This window comes from Haemaphysalis longicornis, unplaced genomic scaffold (genome assembly GCF_048455015.1).
Source record: "Haemaphysalis longicornis isolate Haplotype H1 unplaced genomic scaffold, Haemaphysalis longicornis Haplotype H1 scaffold_3, whole genome shotgun sequence".
Taxonomy (NCBI): domain Eukaryota; kingdom Metazoa; phylum Arthropoda; class Arachnida; order Ixodida; family Ixodidae; genus Haemaphysalis; species Haemaphysalis longicornis.
In genome coordinates this window covers 5,832,083-5,853,136 of record NW_027526335.1, presented here as the reverse complement: position 1 = coordinate 5,853,136, position 21,054 = coordinate 5,832,083, and the positions used below count along the sequence as shown (strand labels likewise).

The following is a 21,054-nucleotide window of genomic DNA, read 5'->3' as shown; positions in this document are numbered from 1 at the left end:
CAATGCGTGTGTGTGCGAGTGTAGGGGGGGGGGGGCACTGTAGGACTGAACCTGGTTCTTTGCCACCACCTCTCCTACAATCTTTCTAAGGATTAAACACAGGAGTTTTAGAGTGTTCCAAGAGAAAGAGAGTTTTAAACTCGCAGCAATAATATCGCAGCTCAACTTTACGGTTTAGTAACAAAGCACACCCCCACACTTTGAATTGCTTCAAATTTATTTATCAGCATTTTAGTGTTTGGGTCCCAGACCAAGGCGGCATACTCAAGAATGCAGTGTATGTGCATAGCGCGCTTGTTTTCTGGAAGCTTAAGAGTGTTTGCACCTGTATGCTTCACCCCAATGGGCCCCCCTGAACAAATGGCGCTTGAGGATTTCCCATCTACGACAGTGTCTCAATCAAACCCGGGTGCCAGACTGCCAGCATGTCGTTTCTGGGGGCCAACTTGGAGCATTATTTGCAGCTGCGCCATCAAAAGATGCACAACCAGGAGTCCTTAAGCGTCCTCGAACTTTTTTGTCTGCATTTGAGCTTTTTAACCAACATTTGTACAAAAAATTTATAAGCATCACTTAATCTTCTTTAACATCATTTCATAATTTTCAGTGTTTGTTAACATTCATTATAGGGTTTAACGCGCTGACGCAACGCAGGCGATGATGCGCGCCGTAGTGGAGGACTCCGGATTAATTTTGAACACCCGGGGATCTTTAACGTGCGCTAAAATCTCGTACACACGGGCGTTTTTGCTTTTCGCCTCCACCAAAAAGCTGTCGCCGCGGCCGGGAATCGAACCCGCGTCCTCGTGCTCAGCAGCGCAACGCCATAGCCACTGAGCCGCCGCAGCGGGTAACATAATTTCACAAATGTCAATTTTTCTTGCACACAAACACAAACCATTATGAACCGCTATGAAGCATTATTTTTTTCGTTCTGGGGCTGTGCCATAACGAGACTGTTATTTTCTCTGCAATTGACTCAGTGAGAGGGCTTTTTCTTGTGTGTTCGACTCTGCTTTACAACTTGTTGAGGCATATTTTGACCGCCACAGTGAAAGCTACAACAAGTGAATGCTGGCTTGCTTCTTGACAAGCCAGCATTGCATTGTTTGGGTTGTCGGAGGTCATTACTATGCCCGTTCGAGTAGTCATGTTTTAGCATGCCAGTGTGCTACTGTAGTGTTGTTTTTCTCAACTTGCCATAAATTAAACAGTTTAAGCTTGGCATTTGGCTTTTCGTCATTGGAACGGAGGCAACTCTCCTGCAAGCTGCTTGCCAGCCACGCCACCCCGACGAGATGGGAGTTGCACTCATGTGCTCCGGTCCTGCAATCGTACACTTGGTGGAAAAGAGGGCCTGAGAGCCTGTTACTGCTTGTCCGAGTAGAACTCGCAATTTAGGCAAAGTTACCTGTGCAGGAGAAGTGGCAATAATGTGGGTGAAAACTGCGGTATGAACCATCTGCACGAAGTGGCCATCAAATATCTGCTGTGGCGGTAACTCTAAACCTCCCTGGTGGGGTGAGGTGGCTCCCTCAAACGCTCCGAGCCCCCTTCCTCTCTCCGTACCTGGTAGTGGGGAACCAGGGCCTTGGATCCCGCTCCGCCGCCGGCCGAGTCGAAGGTGAGCACGTCCATGATGCCGCAGCAGTTGAGCCGCAGCCGGGACTTGCCCATCAGGAGGATCTTGGAGGGCTCGAAGGAGCGGCACGCCAGCCCCGCCGCGTGGATCGTGCGCAGCACCGAGCTCAGCTGCACCACAAAGGCCCAGATGAGGCTCTCAGGGAGCAGGCCCGCGTGCTGCCGCAGGCTGGTGCTGCTGCCCCCGCTTCCTCCGCCGCTCGCCGCCGCTGCTGCGACAACCGTTCCCAAGGGGTGAGCCATGTGCGGAACGAGGGGCGTCAAAGGCGCCCCCCGAGCGACACTCACCCGACTTGGAGTGGGAGAAGGGCCTGGTCAGCCCGTTGGCCGACGGGGAGTACACGGGCGGGCAGAAGCCGTTCAGGGGTGGCACGGTCGGCTGCTGGAAATACTGGCTCATGAGCGTGTCCGCACCGGCGTGGTAGTCGTAGACAAACACGATGGCTGCGGCATATACACGCGCACTCTCCGTCAGGGCCCCGTGCCACTCAACACGAAAGCTGTCAGAAATGCAGAACAGCGATTCGCCATAATGGGCTGTAGCATCGCTGTCCGATCACTGCTACCACCCGACTCGATTCAAATTTCCCGCCTTTGGCGGTGCCCGCGTGCCCCCTGCCTGAAACTGCGCCAGCAGGAGTTCTTTTCTTTTTGTGATTTCTTTTCCTCCTGCACGTGCCAGCTTTGCACTGCCACTTTTTTTCACTTATTATGGCAAAAACCAACCCAATGAGCGTTCCTAACTAAATGAACGCAGGTGCTGCTGGGGCGGTATTTTCGAGTTTCGTCCCTTTTGCATTCCTTTCAAAAGTGTCCCTTTTGGCGAGCCCTGATTGGCTAAAAGCAAACAACCGGAAGTGACGTAACGCAAGCGCGGCAAACCTACAGACAACCTTTCTCCATGCTGCCAACGTCCACTTCTTAACCGGAAGTACGTCACGATGAAAGGGACGCAAAAGGGACGTTTTCAAAAGGGACAGTTACGAGAATACCGCCCCTGGTTAATTACGCATATTTTGCCTCAAATGGACCTACAGTTTTCTTTGCGCTAAACAACGGGAAGATGTATGACATGGGCTAGCAGTTCACGAGTTTCAAACGCTTATGACTCTATAAACCGCTTGGCTTTCGAAGCCTCTGTGTGACGCCGCAACGACAGAAAGCCGTGTGGCACTACTTGACGTGTGAGCTACGATGACAAGGCGAGCCCCTAAAGTGCTCTGCACTTAAAAAGAAACAGCGCAGCTCCGCACTGCTTGGCAGGCACTCACAGTGGTCTCCAAAGGCCTTGGTGGTAAACACCTCCCGCAAGTGGACCATGTTGGAGTGCTGCAGCTTCTTCCAAAGATCGACGACCGACATGCACTTGGTGCTACTCAGGCGGAAGCCTGTGAGGGGGGAGGGAGGGAGGGAGGGAGAGGGAGAGAGAGAGAGAGAGAGAGAGAGAGAGAGGAGAGAGAGAGAGAGAGAGAGAGGGAGGGAGAGGGAGAGGGAGAGAGAGAGAGAGAGAGAGAGAGAGAGAGAGAGAGAGAGAGAGAGAGAGAGAGAGAGAGAGAGAGAGAGAGAGAGAGAGAGAGAGAGAGAGAGAGAGAGAGAGAGAGAGAGAGAGAGAGAGAGAGAGAGAGAGAGAGGCGCGGCAGTCAGCTTTGAGCCCCAGACATCAATGCGATCTTGACCTAGCGGGGCTTTTCCGATCCCTCAATCACAAAGCCAATGCCATTTCACACAACTTACCTCAATGAAACTAGCTTTCATTGCAGTCACACGGGCCTACTTTCAAATGCGAACTTGCTGGTCTTGTGTCATACACAACAATAGCGTGCAGGACACAAAATTGACAGAAGCAAGACAACATGTACATGTACATGGTGAAAAGCTTCAACGTTTGCATGTGTCTCTTCCGTACTGTTTTGCCAAATCAAGGCCCACTGTCACGAGACTCCATCATTCACAACAGTTTTATTATTTTTTACAGAATTATGTGGTGACCCTCGTCTCTTGCATGATGCCCTTAGGGCCCTTGCACATATAATAAACAATGTCGACAATGAAACACTGACTGCTCCGTTCAACCCCTGAATTTGTGACACTGCAGCCAAAGGCCCCTTGCAATGACTCATTTGGAGGCAGCCTGACAGGCACTCGCAAAGCACACGTGAAGCAGACTTCTTCACTTACCATGCACCCTTCTGAGACAGTAGCAGACGCCATTCTTGATGTTGGTTGCCTTGTACACAGACGTGACGTACCCAAAGGTGTTTGACTTCAGCGGCCCACTTGACGAATTCGGTTCCAGTGGGCAGAGGTTGTGGTAGTTGTCCACTTCAGATGGCAGGTCTAGAACCGACAACACGCACATGACTGTACAAACTCTGGACGTTCCACACTAAAGGTAGGGTTCTGAGAGGACAACTGCAGAGTGAACTCACATTTCACATGCAAAAGTACCAGGAAATAGGTCCAAATACAGATGCAACTTGAAGTTGTATGCTTTCAGTACGAAATGAAAGAAAACTTGGCAAAACGTATAAAAATTGAAGAAACTGAATGCTACTAGAGTAACAACTGACATCAGGAAATAAAAAAATAATACAGATTTTGTAAACTTAAACGACCCTTTGACTCTGAGGCATGTTGTAGAACACAACAGATTAATTCATGCAACCTGTGGCTCACCTCAACACCAGACAAATTTAGTACATGCGGTTCACTGCTTGAGCAGCACCAGAAAAAAAAAACATGACAGAGGAGTAAACCACATGGGACCAGTGCTGGACGACAATTGAAATTTCACTTGAACAGAGAAAGAAGAAAAAAAAAACATTTTTGTTCAAGAATGGCTTAAGCATTGTCCAGGAAGGACAATACGCGTTTACTAGTATTCTTTGCCTCGTCTCTTCACCAACCAATTAGCCCAATACACTTGCCCAGTGTGGTACACACAGGCATTTTTGCTTTTCGCCTCCAACCTCGTGCCCTACAGTACAAACAACAGCTAGCCAAAAGAGCCGAGCTTATTCGAGTACTGCAGCGATTCGGAGTTACATACTACAGAAGCTGACCAACGTAAGTGTAAATCAATACGAACTAGTCAAAACAAGCACGTACCAGGATTCACTTCAGGGTTTCTTTGAGCAAGGGTTAAACTCTGACGGTGCAAGATGTCCTGCAAACACAGTCAAACACCGCACCCTCAATAACATTCAACGTGAAGGGCAACAGGTAACGTGCACATGCTCGGAACGGCGACCTTGCGAGCAACACACTGCTGCCAACCATTTTAGAGACCAACATAAACAGCACCTAACTTGGTCTCATTACATCATCGTAAATCAAACTAGACCACTTTCATCGATATTTACACATTACCTTAGTGATACCCTAATATCTTACAACATATACTGCCGCCTCTACAAACTAAGAACTTGTAGCTTTACACTGTAGTTAAAGAACCACGTGTTCCGATGTTCATGACCGCCTCATGCTCATTAATGATCCTTAGTTTCAGTAAACACTGAGTCATGCAAAGCTAGTTTTTTTTAAGCAGAGCTTATAAGAAGGTTACTCAGTACTCCCAAGATGGGGAGGAAGAACATTTGGGTTTGGGTGCACCAGGCTGGTGCACAGCATACTAGCCACTGGGAGTCAAGTCCAGCCTGGGCCAAGGTAGTGAAGAGCATTGACTGTTGTCAAAACCAGTTGCACTCAAGCAAAAAGGGGGCGGGAATGAAGCTTAGAGCAAAGGTGGAAGGGCACTTCGCCTAAACTTTTCCTGAGTGACCAGACTTCCCAGTTTTTTCAAAATGTTCCCCAAATGTTCTACCAATAAGGGAAACCAGAATTTCCATGATTCTAGTTGACCACCCAACCAGCAGCCCTGGCAATTAAGGACGCGTAGGATGTTAAAGTGGGTGGCAACATTCCTGTGCGGATCCACCAGGGTGCGGTCAACACAAAGGCGACGGGAACCAGAGGATAAGCAACGGAGTCAGCAATCGATTCATTGTTGCAACTTGACTAAGTGGAAATCTTCTCAGGAAGGTGGGATGTGGGGAGCTTGAGAAGGCTTGCCAGTCATTAAGAGAGTGTAAGCCTTGCTTTATAGATGGCATTTACGGAAAAGTTTAGCTGTCAATTTCTTCACTTGGCAACACTGGAAACAACCATGGACATGGCGCGGCTTGTGCCACCGAGTCCGCACGCCGCAGGAGGGGAGAAAAAGCGTCGTCTGCTTCGTTTCAACTCATTTCTCAACGGTGGGGTCAACAGAGATGTTATTAACTGCACTCACACTGAAGTCAAGGCATTACTTTGCATTCAGTGGTGTAGAGTTTGGAACGTCCAACATACATGTGCTTAGCATGGGCAAGTACCGCCGTCTCGCGGAGCCCAACATAGTCAGTGACGGCGCACTCACATGGTTGCCTGCATGCCTGCCTCGCCAGTGAATACAATGTATAAGCTTGCTTGGCTGAACGCTCACTGGAGTATAGCAAGTGTATGAATAAATCAGCTCCTGAGCCCAACCTTCTTGTCCAACTCTCTTTCCTTACCGCTTCATAGGCTATCGGACATGGAGTTCCTATAATTTCAAACATCCTGTGAAAGCTAAAAACCGTGCCTTGTGGACAACTAACGCCATCTGGCGTATTTACTGAGAACTCCTTTTTCGATTTTGTTACGTTTTGTTTACATTTCCAGTGCGGAGACTGTGTAGAGGGAAATTTAAACCTGCGATAGCGGCGAGTTGCGCGAAAATGGTGCCCACTTCACGGCATGCTTCGCATAAGCGGACAGATATGTCAGGGACTTTGGCAGCTGCTGCTGCTGCTTTTTCTTACCCCAGCAGCAGTGATGACTCCAGCAACAATTTGGATTCGTTCGATTTTAGTTCCGATGAAGATGCTCCCATTCAACAGCCTCAGACTTCAACAGGTGCTGCCAGGTAAGGTTTGTTTTTGGATTCGCGCCGTATTTATAAACAAAGCGTGCCTAATATCTGCCGACTACGGTTTTACTTTCATGTGCAGGGTGTGGACAGCGTCTGGTGGGGATAGTTTGCCAAATGCACCATGCCGTATCGTGTTATCACCTTCAAGATAGCTTGGCGCTCGTGTCAGATAAGCACTACGGAACGACGCAAGCAGCTTCTCAAGAGCACTGGATTTTTTGTTTTTTACCGCTGAAGTGATAAGGATTTTGTGTGAGAATTCAAACAAGTATGCTTAATGCATATTTTAAAAAGACTGACTTACTCTCGAAGTGGCTTTGTGGAGTGGCACAACTATCAGGGCCGCTAAGTTGACCGGCCCGCAAAAATCCAAAACTTGGTGTGCGGCATTGATGTCTAGATTGAATCATAGCTGAGGAACGTAGGAACAACTTGTATATCTTGGAATACTAAAATGATTTCCAGGCTCAGAACAATCGCCTATATAGGTGGTATTAATTAAAAAGTTTAACTGTCAATTTATTCGTTTGGCAACACTGAAATGGACACGGACATGGCGCAGCCACTGCAGCCGCACGCCGAAGAAAAATATAACACCGGCGTGCGTCGTCTGCTCCGTTTCAACCAGATTCTCAACGGTGGTGTCAACAGAGTTGTTATGAATCGCACTCACATTGGAGTCGAGGCATTACTTTGCGTTTGGCGGGCTAGAGCTTGGAATGTCCAACCCATATCATGCGCTTAGCTCGGACAAGTACCACCATCCCGCAGAGCCCGACGTAACCAGCGACGGCGCACTCACATGGTTGCCTGCATGCCTGCCTCGCTATTGAATACAGGCTATACATTAGGTGCATACTTTTTGCTTGCGTTTATTTTCTGTTTATTTGACCAATAAACCACGGAGTAAGATAAAAAGGAGCGCCAACTGTGGCCCAGAAAAAATCATTTGCACGGGCCAATATTGTCCCCGCACCGCCGGCCACACAGCTCTCACTTTGCTCTCTTCCTTTTCCGCATCCCTCTCGTCGTTGTGCCTTTGTACATTGCTCTCCCCTAGCTCGCCCTCCAAAGAGGCATGTTTTCTTTCGCCGCGACATCTGCCTTCTAACATGTCAAATTGTGCGCACTATCGAGACGTGCGTCGAATCTAAATAACGGGCGCTGCTGCAATGAGCTGTGGGGTAATTTCACACCACCACATATGCGACGCTCACTTTATCAGGGAACGTTAAGCCAAAAATAATCACGGCAAGCTGAAAAATATCGATCTAACCCTGCAGATCTAAGATGCAATCGTATGACCACAATTTCTAAAAAAAAAAAAAAAAAAAAAGAAGAAGAAGAAGAAGAACAACAAGAAATGAACCAGAGTAATATCACACACTACAACATGCACTCGAGCCTGATTTGGCTTACAGTAAGCGATGAAGCGCGAAAATCGCCCTTTTTTTGCACTCCCACTATCTTAGCGCGTGCTTAAGCTTCATCTGCACACAACGTTAACGAAGGTTGTCTGCAATCTACAGGCGTGCGGCAATGATGCATACATTTCCACACAAGAAATTTACGGCTGTCGCCTTGCAATAAATAAGGAAAGGCGCTGTCAGCGTGGTTAGGCGCTCAAAGAATTCCGAACGCTATCTTTGTTTTAACTCCTGTTGTAACTTAGGGCCCGATGTTCACTGTCACTGTGCGGTTGTGTAACCTTGTTGATGCAGTCAGCGGATAACGCCATATGCATTGCTGAGCAACGAGTTCTGATGACCTGGTTTGTGAAAATAAAGTTCTGGAACAAAGAGCCAAGCCGGATAATGGCCTATATTCTGTCATAAGAAGTTCTCACTCATTTTTAAAATTCAATTTACTTGAAATAAATTTAATTCAAATTATATCGGTAACATGTGCCTAAATCCACACCTGTAGCTATCTTATTAATGGTGGCATCAACGGAAGCCTGACCCCTGCGTGTTGTATCTGCATGTCTTAACACCTGGACAACCAGTTGAGGGGTATCAAGTGTTAAGATGTTGGAGAGGGAGGGCGCAAGTGAAGTGAAGCCATGATACGGAAATACTCTCAACCAGTTTGAACTTATGAAAGGAGCAGCTGTTCATGCAATTCAAACAGTTAAGGTGACTTAAAACTTAGTGTTGCCTTCTGAAGCCCCTAGCCCACATCATCATTTTTCAACTGTTTTACGTGCGTTCTACACCAAGAAGCAAGCTGCTTTTGACAATTCGCATGTAGTTCTCAGGAGTGCAGAGCACTATTGTAGTGTGGTATGCAGGACGCATAATGCAATGACTGCTGTCGTATGAAGTTTCAGAAGAGAATAAAAGAAGCTCAGGGCTACACCCCCGCCCGAAACGAGCACAGATACTGAAGCAATTTGGCATGTCAGCTGACTGGTTAGCATTTGTACCGAGTTTGAGCCAGTAAGCACAGTTTACAAATGGTGAAGTAGTAGAGGGCACTTTTAAAATCGCTGTTTGTCAGAACTAGCTAGCTTCTGTTGGCTTTTGCGATAAATGTAGAACAGAACCGAATTTGTATTCACGAATTTACGCGACGTACTCCCATACATGGCACGCAGCGCGAAAAAGGTAGCATTTCTTATGGGCATCACACGGAAATGTACCATATAGGTGCAATGATAGTTGGAACAGAAATGACGGGGAGAAGACTGAGCGTACCATTCTGAGCTCGTCTGGGAGAAAGAAGGAGGGTGCGTTGGCTTTGGGCTTCATGTGCTCAAGGTGCGCTGGGTTCCCTGGGTAGACCTGGTACTCTGGAACCAGGACGGCCGGCTGGCCCTCCTCCGTGGGGTTGCCCGCTTCGTCGTGCTGGTAGAAGTAGGTGGTGCCGCCCAGGGACTCCTGCACCAAGGTTGGCAGCGCCTGCTGGGACTTCCGCCCACACCGCACCCCTGCCCCACTTTTTCGTGCAAAAGCGCAAAGGAAAGAAATTCAGCGCCCTTCCCCTCTGTGGAGGGGATGACCAGCGAAGCTAAGTGCGGTCCAAAGAGAGCACAAAACAAAACATGTTTATCTGCAACTTGCGACTGGGCATACTTCCGAGATAATTAGCTGAATGATACCAAAGAAGTCCATGTGCTGACAACAGATGGGAATTTCACAACATTGACGACTTCACTGTGAGGTACGTAATTATAAAAGGTAGATAAAATTTAAAGTAACATAAGAGCCGTCCCAGCGGCCAATTGACATACAATTTTTTCTGGAACAGTTTCCATAAAGCAAGTTGCAGCCATTTCCTGCAACCATACTCCCCCCATAAACGGCCATGTATCAACAGTAGACGGACATTCTGTAACATTATGATAAGCAAATGAAGCCTGGCGTAATGATAGAGTCGTCCTAGTTGCCTATTTAAGTACATCTTTTTCCAAGATGCCTACATTAGATTGACAGCTGCAGAGCTCTGGAGACGAAAATTCTTATTCAACGTTGCTCTGTCGAAGGATACAAATTTGGTCAAAAGCAGCCATGGGCACGTTACCAGTAAAAAGTACCAGTGTTACAGCTACAGTTACTGAAACCCAGAAAGTAATTCTGCTACAGTTGCAACGAAAAAGTAACGTCATTACTTTTCCATGACTGTATAAAACTGATATATTACAAACCAAATGATAGTTTATTTATAGAAACGTACAAAAGCATGCTGGTAGTCAACATTGTATGTGGTGAAAACCTACACAAAGGGAACCCAGAAGAGGGGCACACTCAAGCCCACCACCAACAACCGCTGTGTACATCTTCTTTTGTTGCATCATTTTTTTGTTAATATATTCTCGGAGCCATTATGGGTGCCCTGTTATAGGTGGACCCCTCTGCAGTGGTCTTTCTTTACACGGGTAGGCCAGCTTCCTCATCGGCGGAGGTCGAATTGCCAGCTTCTTTTCTTTATTTTTCTTGTTTCCACTCGGCTCAAGATTAAAAAAAAGTTTCAAGAAATCCCCTACCTTTGACCTCGGTCTTCTGAGGGGAAGATATTTTTCTTAACGACCTCCTTTCCTAATCTGCGAGGGGAGCCGTGTTATGGAACGGTGGAAGGCGGAAGCCATATAGGAAAGAAGTTCGAAATAATGGAAAGGGCCTTTAACTGGTGTTGCTGTTGAATATTTTTTTTTATAGTAAAAAAAGTAACTAGCGGTATTCCCTGTTACAGGAACTGCGTAAAAATGTAACAGCGTTACAGTTACAAGTTCCTCTAACCAAAAAGTAACCAGTTACAGTTACAAGTTAGTGCAAAATGTAACTAGTTACCGGAACTGTGTTACTAGTAACTAGTTACTGCCTAAGACTGGTCAGAACCTAGCCATATACAGCTTTGCTGTAAAGAAAAAAAGGAGAATAAAAAAAAAAAAAACATTGTCCTCACTTGTGATGGTAATGACGAGCACATTGAGGAGGCCCGTGTTTGTGTGAGTGTACGAGTAGTCCCACAGCCTGTTACAATTTCAAATTCTTAAACATTTCTTCAGGAAAAAAAACTGGCCCCTAATTTTCGTTTTAACAAGCATCAAAGAGACTCCTAGGTTTAAAAGAAGATACCTGGAGAATCAATTAGGCAGTAAACACACCAAAGCCCTACACACAGTTTGTCTGTACTCCAACGTAGTCACAAATATGCACAAGACATCATGATGGCACAAGCATCTCAGTGACCACTGGTGTCCATGTCTTTGCTTTTCAGGTTATCCGTTTCATAACCATCAGATTATTTTCAAGAAAAGCCCGCGATGTACCCGGAACAATTCCCAGAACATTTTTTGGCAGAGCTGCTGCTGCAAATGTGTCAAACATAGGAGAGCGTGATGGAGAAAGAGACAAAATTGAGGAATGAATCTACGCTAACCCCTCCTAGGGAAAAAGCAAAGAAATAAATTTAGGACAGTACTACTGCAATTGTCAATACAGACGAAGAGGCACTGCAGCAAAAATCAAAACGTGTCCGTTTTCTTTAAACTTTGTATACATGTCCCCAGAGCGTTGAACACGAGTGCACTGTAATTTGATTCTTCAAGGTCCAGTACAAGCTTCAACTGCGTGCTTACAAGACTGCGGAGCTTTTCAAGAACCTGAGCATCTGCGAAAACCACTTTCCACCCAGAGGGAAGGCTCCACTGGAATTGAACAATGAAAGATCCTACTAATTAGCACCATGCGGACCAAGAAAGAGGAATGCACGCTTCCAACAGAGCTGCACTGGTGCCGGCTAAGACAGGAAGTTATCGGCGAAAAGCTGGGCCAGTGCTCCACTTTCCTCTCAAACAGTTAAACAAGAGGCCTCTTTCATTCTCCTGCTCAGAGCAGTTATGAGCAGCTCCAAAGCACCTCTGTATTTCATCTGCACATAGAATGTCTATGGGGGGTGCAGTTTTAGCCTTCCCGGGAACTTCTAGAAGTGGGAAACAAGGGAAAAAAAAAAAAAAACGCAAAGGTCTTTACGTCTGAAGTCTTGGTTAGCCAAACCGTCTCAGACTCAAACTTTCAAGCATTCATAAACAGCAACACAGTGCACTGTGACAGTGCAAGCTAGGACAGTGCCACCAACCTGGTAGACAGTAGCTGGAGGGAAAGCCTCCCGCTGGGGGTTCAGGTAGCCTCCTCCACTGGCCGACATGGGGGATTGGCTGCGACGGCTGATCAGGGGCGAGCCATCGGGGGATAGGCCGGGGCTCTCCAACTTCCCCAGCGACAGCCCCGACGTGGTGTCTAGGGCAAAGGGGACGGAATTAGGGCCTGGGGAAACCCCTGGAGAAGCCAACGATGCAACAGGTTAGCATCAGGGAAATCAAAGCCACGAAGGAGAGTTGGCGAATTCCCCCACAAGCTTCATTCTCCTACTAGTCACAGGACCAAAGTGCAATCCTGTTTAGGACATCAATAATGCAATGCCTCTTTCCTGATTGTCTAGTTGTCACTGCTTTCTTTTCCCCTATAACGCTATTGGCACAGTGCTAGTGTAGTCATCACTCCACCAAAAACAGTCAATTGTGCATAACCTAATGTATGAACGTTGGTTTACCGATTCCTTCAAGCACCAGCAAGCAGCAAGAACAGTAGCGGACTGCACAGATGTGTACCAGGTAAGTTTAACCTAAACAATACATCACAGAACAAATGTGAAAAATTGCAAATTAAAAAAGGTAAGCCCACTCACTTTGCACAGTGCGCCTCGTTTATTTATTTACACTCTCATGTGGTGAACACCTGGCCATGTGTGGCTGAAATGCATGGCAATGTGTCCCTGCTCATCGAAGTGCATTTTAAACTTTGGCATATGACGTTACAGCCCACACTGGTCTTAATCCTTGTGCAACAGCAAGCTAGTGGACATCATACACCTCTTCTTACTCTGATATCACATCATGGACCTCACACTGAAACAAGACACAAACGAGACAACAAAGAGAATCAAAGCTGGACAAGGAGCACACAGGCAACAACACTGGATGCTCTGCTGTCGCATTGAGGTGTGCACGGACTCAGGCCTACCGGAAAGCCCGGGCTGCCAGACTAACTTTTCGCTCGGGCATGGATTAGACCCGGGCCGAAATACTGATGCTATGTTCGGGCCAGACCATACTGACGGCCCAGGTTCAGCCCAGTACAGTGAAGCAATACTTAGTTTTCTATAATGGCACAAAACCTACACATTGGCTGCACGGCCTAAACAGGGACCAGGTTTCCTTTACATTCCACGGGGCTTACCACTACGCCCAAGAGTGTTAAACATACACGGGCTGGCTGTTCTTATGGTATAGAGATTCCGTTTCTGGGTAGCAGTCGCATGAATGAGTTTCAAATCGCACAGGCGCTGGTATTTCTTCTTTTTATTTGTTTGTTTTACGTGAAACCTACTTCTTTTATCGCGGGTTATATCTATGTATCGCACATTTGTGCATGAGAAAAGCTTCGGGTTGTTATGTTCTTGTTACCGTATTTTCCAATGTATAAGTTGCTTTTTTTTTTCTTTCTGAAATTTTCGTTGGTGCGTCTCATCTACCGGTGCGACTTATGTATGGAATAAATCCGGTACCTGGTGGCCGCGTGTGGTTCGCGCTCAGAAAGGTGCCTGTGTGCTGTCAGCGCTCATTAAGAGACGCAGATCTATGGTTTAAATGAATGAATTATTTGTTAGCGAGTCAGAGGAAGATTGCTTCGATGGTTTTGCCTAAACGCTATCTGTAAGTACATTCCATCTGTGTGTATCGATAAACCAGTTTTGAGAAGTTAGTTCTGTCGACTTTGGACGGTAGACGCATGTGTGTAGCACTGCTTACCGGGGGATGCGTTCAGAGGCGGCGGCCGCTGCAACCATGTACTTTCGGCGGACTTTCTAGTGAGCTGATCCTCTATGAGTTTACCTGATTAACAAGTGCGTTTTGTACACGGGTGCGTCTTATATACGTTTTTCTTCGGAAAAACCCTCATTTTAAGGGAATGCGACTTAAACAAAAGTACACTTATAGACCGGAAAGTACGATAGGTCAGTTACAGCTCTTGGTTTTTACTTTTCAGCGGTTGCGTTGCCCGTTTTAGGTTGTTTTTGCCTGTCATTATTTCAACTAGGGTGTTTTTTATCTTCTTTATGTAGGTTTCTACTGCCAAACATGCTCCAAGCAGATGCGGGGCCCTATATTATATGGATCGCGAATGCGTGGCCGGGCAGTGGGGTTATGGTCTCGGGCCTCGGCCAAATTTGTAGCCTGTGCACAGCTCTGCCGTCGCATTCTCCTCATTTGTCTCAAAGGTGAACCAACTAGACCAAGCGGCCCCTAGGGTGGTGTTCCTTAGGAAACGCCCCAAACATTATTAGGAAGAGGTACAGTTTGATAAAACACGACGCATTGTGACTAGTAATGAGTAGATGCTAACAACCACGAAAGGGAGAAGTTGACAAACAGGTGCAGACTGGACACTGAGGCAAGGCACGGCTTGGCGTATTCGATGATGCACAGGCAAGGTCTCAATGTGGGATTATGGAAGTGCCATTTGCAGAGCTGGCACACCACACCAACAATGCCTACAGGCATCTTTAAAACCAATATCCCTCTTGAAAAAAATGTTTGTGAAAAAAAAAATCGTTCTTTTCTAGCTGTCTCGCACTAAAATCATCAAAAAGTAAGAAAATTAACAGCTCAAATGTCACAAATGGGAACAAAAACTTGGTGGAAACACAGAAACTTGTCTCCATCGGCTTCTCAGGTAAGTTTTAGTCAACAAATAATTATACTGTCACAGGACAATACACCTGTTTACCTACGTTTAACTCACTTCAAAATGCAGTAGCGCAAACTACACAGGCCAGTTTTCCTATTACAGTCATGCATTGCATGAGGACGATGATTCAGTGCAGAAGAAATTGTGTCAAAATTTCGGCCCTGGTCAGCGAAGTAGGCAACCTAACAAGATTTCTCAGAACCACCTAGAAACAGCATCTACTATACCCCCTGAGACAATTGTGCCCTTCACCTATTCAGGTCAAACTGTATGTGTGTGCCGATACTAAACTTTGGCTGTAAAGAGGGCTGTTGCGTAGATTTACGAACTAATTTTGGTCTAATCTGTGCAAAAACTTGATAATAAGCACCCGTTTCACACCTTCAGTCAAGAGAAATGTTGCTCTGCTTGTTCCTCGATGTGTGTTGACTGAATGGTTAACGGCCAAGACAGGTAAAGGCAATAAAACTTACCGGCACGGCTGTAAGGGCCGCTAGCAGGGTTTAGACTGCCGCAAAACTGCGAGAAAGACGGTGTGCTTGTGCTGTGCGTTAATGGGCCCATAATGCTGTTCATCGGTACAAATTCGGCAGCAGTTGGATTGGGGGTCTGTCGAGGGAAAAGTACAGTCGTAAGTTAGGCCGTTCTAGAGAACAGCTGTGTGTACAAACAAAACGAAAGCATTGATTGCAGCTGCTTTGTAAGCGCCAGCACACAAACTGAAGCCCAAGTAACTTGTACCATGCCATTAATAGCTAGCCCGAAATAAGTAGTCCATTAAAAGGTTTTACCTTCCTTGCGGAGTCCAGTGCCAATGATGAAATGGCATTTGTAATTTCATTTGGTGAGATGCTGTGTGATGACGAGAACATTTTAGATTTGTCCAAGGAAGAAGGCGAAATTGTGCGTGCAGATACCTGAAACATTTAAAGATTTTTTCAGTAGGAGGCCCAGGAATCCCCTTTGATACAGTTGCATCACAGTCGTGGTATTACAAAAAATGCATGCATCCAAGACATGTCCATTACGAGAATATATAAAACCTACAACTTTATTAGGATGCTCTTATAGCTGTAATCATTATCAGTGATAATGTCAACATTTTAACCTTATTTTATAAGCAAGAGAGGAAGTAATGTACTGGTTGTAAACATTCCAGTGCAAAGCCTGAGCAAAAACTACGCAATAAGGTTAGGTGCACACGTAGTTGTTTCACAATCGTGTCATTTACAAAATGTCCATTACGAGATCACATAAGGACTAAAACTCTCATGTGATACTGTTATAGTTGTAATCATTGTCAGCAACAATTTCATCAATTTTTAAGACAATTTCATAATCAAGAGAGAAAGTAATGTACTGGTTGCAAACGAATTCGACAACACAGCCTGAACAAAAACTACGCAACCAGGTTAAGCGAAAAAAGCGGACGCAGTAGCTCAAGGTCACGGCGAGGTGCCGTCAACCTGCCAACGCGAACGTGCCCACTTGTGTTTGGAAGAGTGCCGCAAACGATTATCCCACCGCGCTCGCACAAGCAACATACACACTCACATTCATGTACGTTTTCAGCTTCGACTCGGCCGGAAGGTTCGATGGTGGTGAAAAAGCTTGAAAAACTGGGTCCAAGGCAGGACTTGTTGTACCTGAAATTTGTACTTTTCAGCACACTGGTTTCTACGCGGCGTTGAAGAGTCAGCGTACTCGCCTTCGGCATCAATGGTAAAAAAAGTTATAAGCGTGCAAAAAGAACCGCCGCGATCATGTCGTATGGTACGGGAACTTCACATGAGAGAGGAGGAAAGCTAACCGCTCTGAGCGAAGCCCCTCGAACGCTAACTGCAACTCCTAGCTTCCTTGAAAAAAAAAAGCAGACCAGCAGCAAAATGAGGCTAATTTACAACTACGTGATACATCTGCAGACGGGGGCGGTTGGGGGGGAAGCGGTTTGATCATATGCGATGTAAGCCGTCCACCCCCACGCGCTCAGCTTGCCCGCAATCTCGTGCCAAACGAACCATACGCCGAGCTTGTGGGCAGCTGACATTTCACGTGCCTTCAAATACGTCGTACACGCTACTGACATCGAGTCGGCGCACCTAAGTGGCTCCCCGGCACCCAAAACCGCCGCCCGTAGTAAACAAAGGCAAGTGAAGCTTACGGCTGCCACAAAAACAAACAATGGTTGTTTAGCCTAGACAGGCCGTGAAGCTTCCAAAAGCATGCCAGTTCAACTTACTTGTCATGGCTAGTCCCGGATGACAGCGTTAAATCTTTACATTGGAACCTACGAGCGACGGACGGTTACTTTTTCCCTACAAATTCACGATGGCCATCTCGAGCAGGGCGATTTCGAGCGGCCTGCTGTCGTAGCGTGCAGCTGTTCACAGCAGCCAGCCGTGGTGGTGCAGTGTGGGGAAGCTTGCGCGTTGCGCAACGCAGCTTTGACTCGGTCACGCAGTCTGCCAGTAGTCGATATGACGCACCAGGCAGTGCGGCGGCGCGCCTACGCGTCTACTCACCTTCGGGTGTCCGCACCATCAGTGACAGTTGTGCTTCACGTAATCCCAGGTCAGTGTTCAAGCAGGTAGACGGTCCGTGAAGGAACTGACACTCGGAACCGTAGAAACAAGTTCCTCCGGTGGCGAAGTATCGACATATTGCGGTTTTCTTCGGCCCTCCAAGGGAACCGTTCATGTTCCCGAGAAAGCCACGGCGGGTTTCAGGATTTCATCTCATCGCTCGTCGGGTCCATCAGCGCGTTCTTGTAGCAGTACATCAGCTCCTTGCGGCTACGCAAAGCATAAACAAACACAAATGCACTAGTGTGCGATGCGCGCGCATCTCAGTGCGTCAAGCGACTTCGTGACGTCGTGACCCCGAAACCGTCCCGATGCACGCTGCAGTTCCCTGCCTGGCTGTGCCGCGGCGCCACCGTCGGCTGGTTGCACGCTGCGATCAGCTGCTTGGCGGATCGCTCCACGGGGGCCACTCGTCATCGAGACTTACCTTTGACTGCGTAATTCAGCACCACCCAGAAGTATGCCCAGGTCGTCATCTACACGGCACACGATGGCGCCTAATGTCGTTTTGGCTTACGACATTACAGTAAACAAACAGTATACTGTACATGCTCCCAACAGGAGGGAGCATAAACAGCAACTCTATCATGGCAGGAGTTGCTAATATTACTGAAACTAACATATGGGTAATGTCGTAATGTCGGTTTCGCAGTACGCTTTATATTTTCGTTATGCTTGGGATAGCCTAATTGCTATGTTTTACTAATACACCTGTTACACTTGTGGCAGCCTTGGCACAGGCACCCTGAATGTATGCAGACTGTAATTTACTTTCCCTACCCGCTGCTCACTAAAGCAGTACACCAGATCCAGCACTACAGAATACAATCTAACTACAATCTAACCACGCGATACACACATGCATTAGCAACAAAGCTCTGCTTCCAAGCTACACCTCACAAGCAATTGACAGCAGGGGACAAACATCATGCAGCAGTCACCAGCCACGGAGCAGAGAAGCTTCAACGTGGCTTGCAAAACCACACACAAAAATTCAAAACAATGCCGATTTATTAGTGTCACTGAGTACATGAAGAGCTTGTTGCAAAACCAAGTATGAATAGGCAAAAAAAAGTAGAAAAGTTAACACCAAAAGCAAACGCTGAAGAAAGGTGATCGTTTTTTTATTGTACACTTTTGTACACGAAAATAAATGTTTCAATTATTTACAAAAATTCTATATACAGAGGCAGTCTCGGTCTGTACAAAGTTCACTTGTCCTATGCTCAAAAGGCCAGTTTTTACCAATGGGCTAGCTACACGTTGAAAAATATCGGTGTACAACGTCTTCTTAGTTTACGTATCCCGATAGAAAAAGGGGCTAGCAGCTGCTACTTCATAAGTGGTAGAACAAAACGTTTTCCTTGTTTCACAAATGCGCAGTACTCAATGCTCTCCCTCCTGAATGACTTACCTACCGGGGAGTGAAAAAGAATGAACAGAGTGCTTTCCATGCAATTCACCGCGGCAATGCCATTAAGAAAGCACCCAGAAAAAGACTAGCGTAATCCCCCCCACCCCCCGAGATTTAACTGCAGTTCTCCCCGCTGATGATGCAAACCCACAGAACGCAACCCCATCACATTATGCAGCAAAGGCCAGAGAGCTCGTTGCCCCTCTGAACCGGAGGCAGTGACTGAAAGCGCGGGTCAGGAGTGGGTGGTCGGAACTCTTCGTCTTCACTCGTCGGCTCGTCGGCGGCAGGCGCTGGCTCGGTGGTGCCAGCAGCGGCGTCGGGCGCGTCGGTAGCCGGGGCGGGCACGGGTGAGGCCGGGGCCTGAATGCTCTCCGCCTTGACCTTCATCACAATGCCCCCTGTGCCCTTGACAACGACCTTTGGCGGCTCGGTCGTCTCAGGCGCCCGCTCCTCTTCGCCACCGCTCTGTTCAACGTCACTCAGAGACACCCCAAACTCCCCGAGATTATCGACCACCACTACGGGATCGTCCTGCATCTCGCTGCTGTCAGCTTTCTCATCCTTTATTCGCAATCCCCCCTCCACACAAGCGCCATCACCGTTCCCCTCGACCGCCTCCGCGTCGGCCGCCACGTCGGCCATCTCCACGTCGCGCTTGTCCGTGTCGACTGCAGGCGTCTCACCCTCGCCCGCTGCTTCGACGGCTTCTTCCTTGACATCGACTTCCATCGGCTTGTCTTCCGAGGCGGCTTCCGGTTGAGCTTCTTCTTCTGGCTCCATTTTGACGGGACTAGGAGCTTCTGCCGCCTGGAAGCGCCAGGGCATCAGAAATGCGGACACACTTAAGAGCAACCCATCCCCCACCCACCACACGGAGTTGGCAGCCCCCCATTTGGGATGTCTCCCCCCATTCCCAGCAGCCTGCAATTCCCCACTATGGATTTAGGGATAGTTCACCTCACCCAGTGCTGTCGCCTCAAATGTTTGGCCGAAAGATACCAGTGTCTTCTTTAAGCACTTGCCAAAGTAAAGATAAGCATGTAGGAAGCTAAAAAAAAAAAGGCAGCCCGGTGCTACAAACGCATTTTGCGGACTCCAAGCATACCCAGCTTGCTTAGAGTGCATCGCAGGACAATACCCAAGGCCAGTGGTTCTCTTCTCATTTGCAAGCTTGGACAGCAAAGACTCAGCAATAGACATGAGCCAGGGCAACGTTTATTGGCCTCAATCAGGGCAACAGTGCGTTCAAATGTGGGGGGAGAGAGGAAAGGCCAATTAAGACGAGAAAAAAGAACAGGAGGCAAAGGGACGAAGGCAGTGAAGAGGGAAAGGAAGGATTGGGATGTCATTCTTTTGCTTTCCACAGCAGCAAGAATGGACACACGAGTCAATACGCTAGAAAATAACCATTTACTGAAGCCAACGGCAAGTACGTTACGCTCTCGCGATAAACACTGGACAAAACGCAATGCCAACTCAAAAAGTATAAAGCGAAAATTTACCCGTTTGAAGTCTTCGTAGCAGGCCGGGTGGTACACCTGCCAACAAAGCATTTCAAATAGCCGCATTAACAAAAAGCAAAGCACGCTGCAAATAAGTGGAATGGCGGTTGATGCATTTTGATCCTTTTTTGCAAACCACAACTTGATAAAGAACAAAATATGAAACGTGACATGTGCGATCACCTAAACGTGACTTCCGCCACACTTATTCCAATGTTCCGATGGCTACTGGGGCCTCTCATAAGCTTTCTTTTTCACATGGCGTATAGTGTGCAACATCACGTGTGCTAGCAAGCAGCCCATGGTGAAACATGCACATGCCCAGTGGTGAGTTTGTCATATGCAGCGACCACCCCACTGGCTATAAAAATATCAAGTTAATCAAAAAATCAGGAAACCTTATTACCAACCGCACAGAGAATGTTTTTGCTTTGTGGTCCGGCGGGGCAAAAGCTATTTGGAAAAGCACGCTTGATTTGGCCGAAACTGACCAATCCATTCAGCACACAGTAGTACTGAATTTAATTCCTGCCACACTGCAGTACCGCATCCCTCTAGCTCCAGTTTACTAAAACGCAAACAGTAACCAAATGTTTGAATTATTGAATTGCTATGAGGGAAATGAGAAGAGAAAAGGTTTTGTATGGTTTGAGATTCCTCGGCAGTTGATTCACCCTATGCCGCTGAATGAACGTTCACAGAGCTACGG

General features: G+C 47.3%; 2 protein-coding genes across 8 annotated transcripts in view; both read right to left on the bottom strand.

The window, feature by feature from the left end:
* Pan3 (Poly(A) specific ribonuclease subunit PAN3) overlaps positions 1 to 17,747 on the bottom strand; it is a 43,394-nt gene extending 25,647 nt beyond the window's left edge. Inside the window, exons 1-11 of one of the 5 annotated variants that reach the window (XM_077702209.1) lie at positions 17,367 to 17,747; positions 16,399 to 16,490; positions 15,636 to 15,761; positions 15,318 to 15,453; positions 12,173 to 12,372; positions 9,289 to 9,471; positions 4,750 to 4,807; positions 3,820 to 3,978; positions 2,913 to 3,029; positions 1,930 to 2,085; positions 1,570 to 1,853 (exon numbers count right to left, since the gene is read on the bottom strand). In XM_077702209.1, the coding sequence (XP_077558335.1) occupies positions 1,570 to 1,853; positions 1,930 to 2,085; positions 2,913 to 3,029; positions 3,820 to 3,978; positions 4,750 to 4,807; positions 9,289 to 9,471; positions 12,173 to 12,372; positions 15,318 to 15,453; positions 15,636 to 15,761; positions 16,399 to 16,490; positions 17,367 to 17,541 (1,686 nt within the window). In that variant the 5' untranslated portion in view covers positions 17,542 to 17,747. Of the gene's footprint in view, positions 1 to 1,569; positions 1,854 to 1,929; positions 2,086 to 2,912; positions 3,030 to 3,819; positions 3,979 to 4,749; positions 4,808 to 9,288; positions 9,472 to 12,172; positions 12,373 to 15,317; positions 15,454 to 15,635; positions 15,762 to 16,398; positions 16,491 to 17,083; positions 17,279 to 17,366 lie in introns of those variants that run through there. The other 4 variants (XM_077702205.1, XM_077702206.1, XM_077702207.1 and 1 more) reach the window with 4 other exon arrangements.
* Positions 17,748 to 18,419: 672 nt separating this feature from the next.
* Positions 18,420 to 21,054, bottom strand: part of LOC144173890 (uncharacterized) — a 59,814-nt gene continuing 57,179 nt past the window's right edge. For all 3 annotated transcript variants that reach the window (XM_077702199.1, XM_077702201.1, XM_077702200.1), the window contains 2 exons: positions 20,346 to 20,381; positions 18,420 to 19,650 (listed from right to left, as the gene is read on the bottom strand). In XM_077702199.1, coding sequence (XP_077558325.1) covers positions 19,006 to 19,650; positions 20,346 to 20,381 — 681 coding nt within the window. In that variant the 3' untranslated portion in view covers positions 18,420 to 19,005. The remainder of the gene's footprint in view (positions 19,651 to 20,345; positions 20,382 to 21,054) is intronic.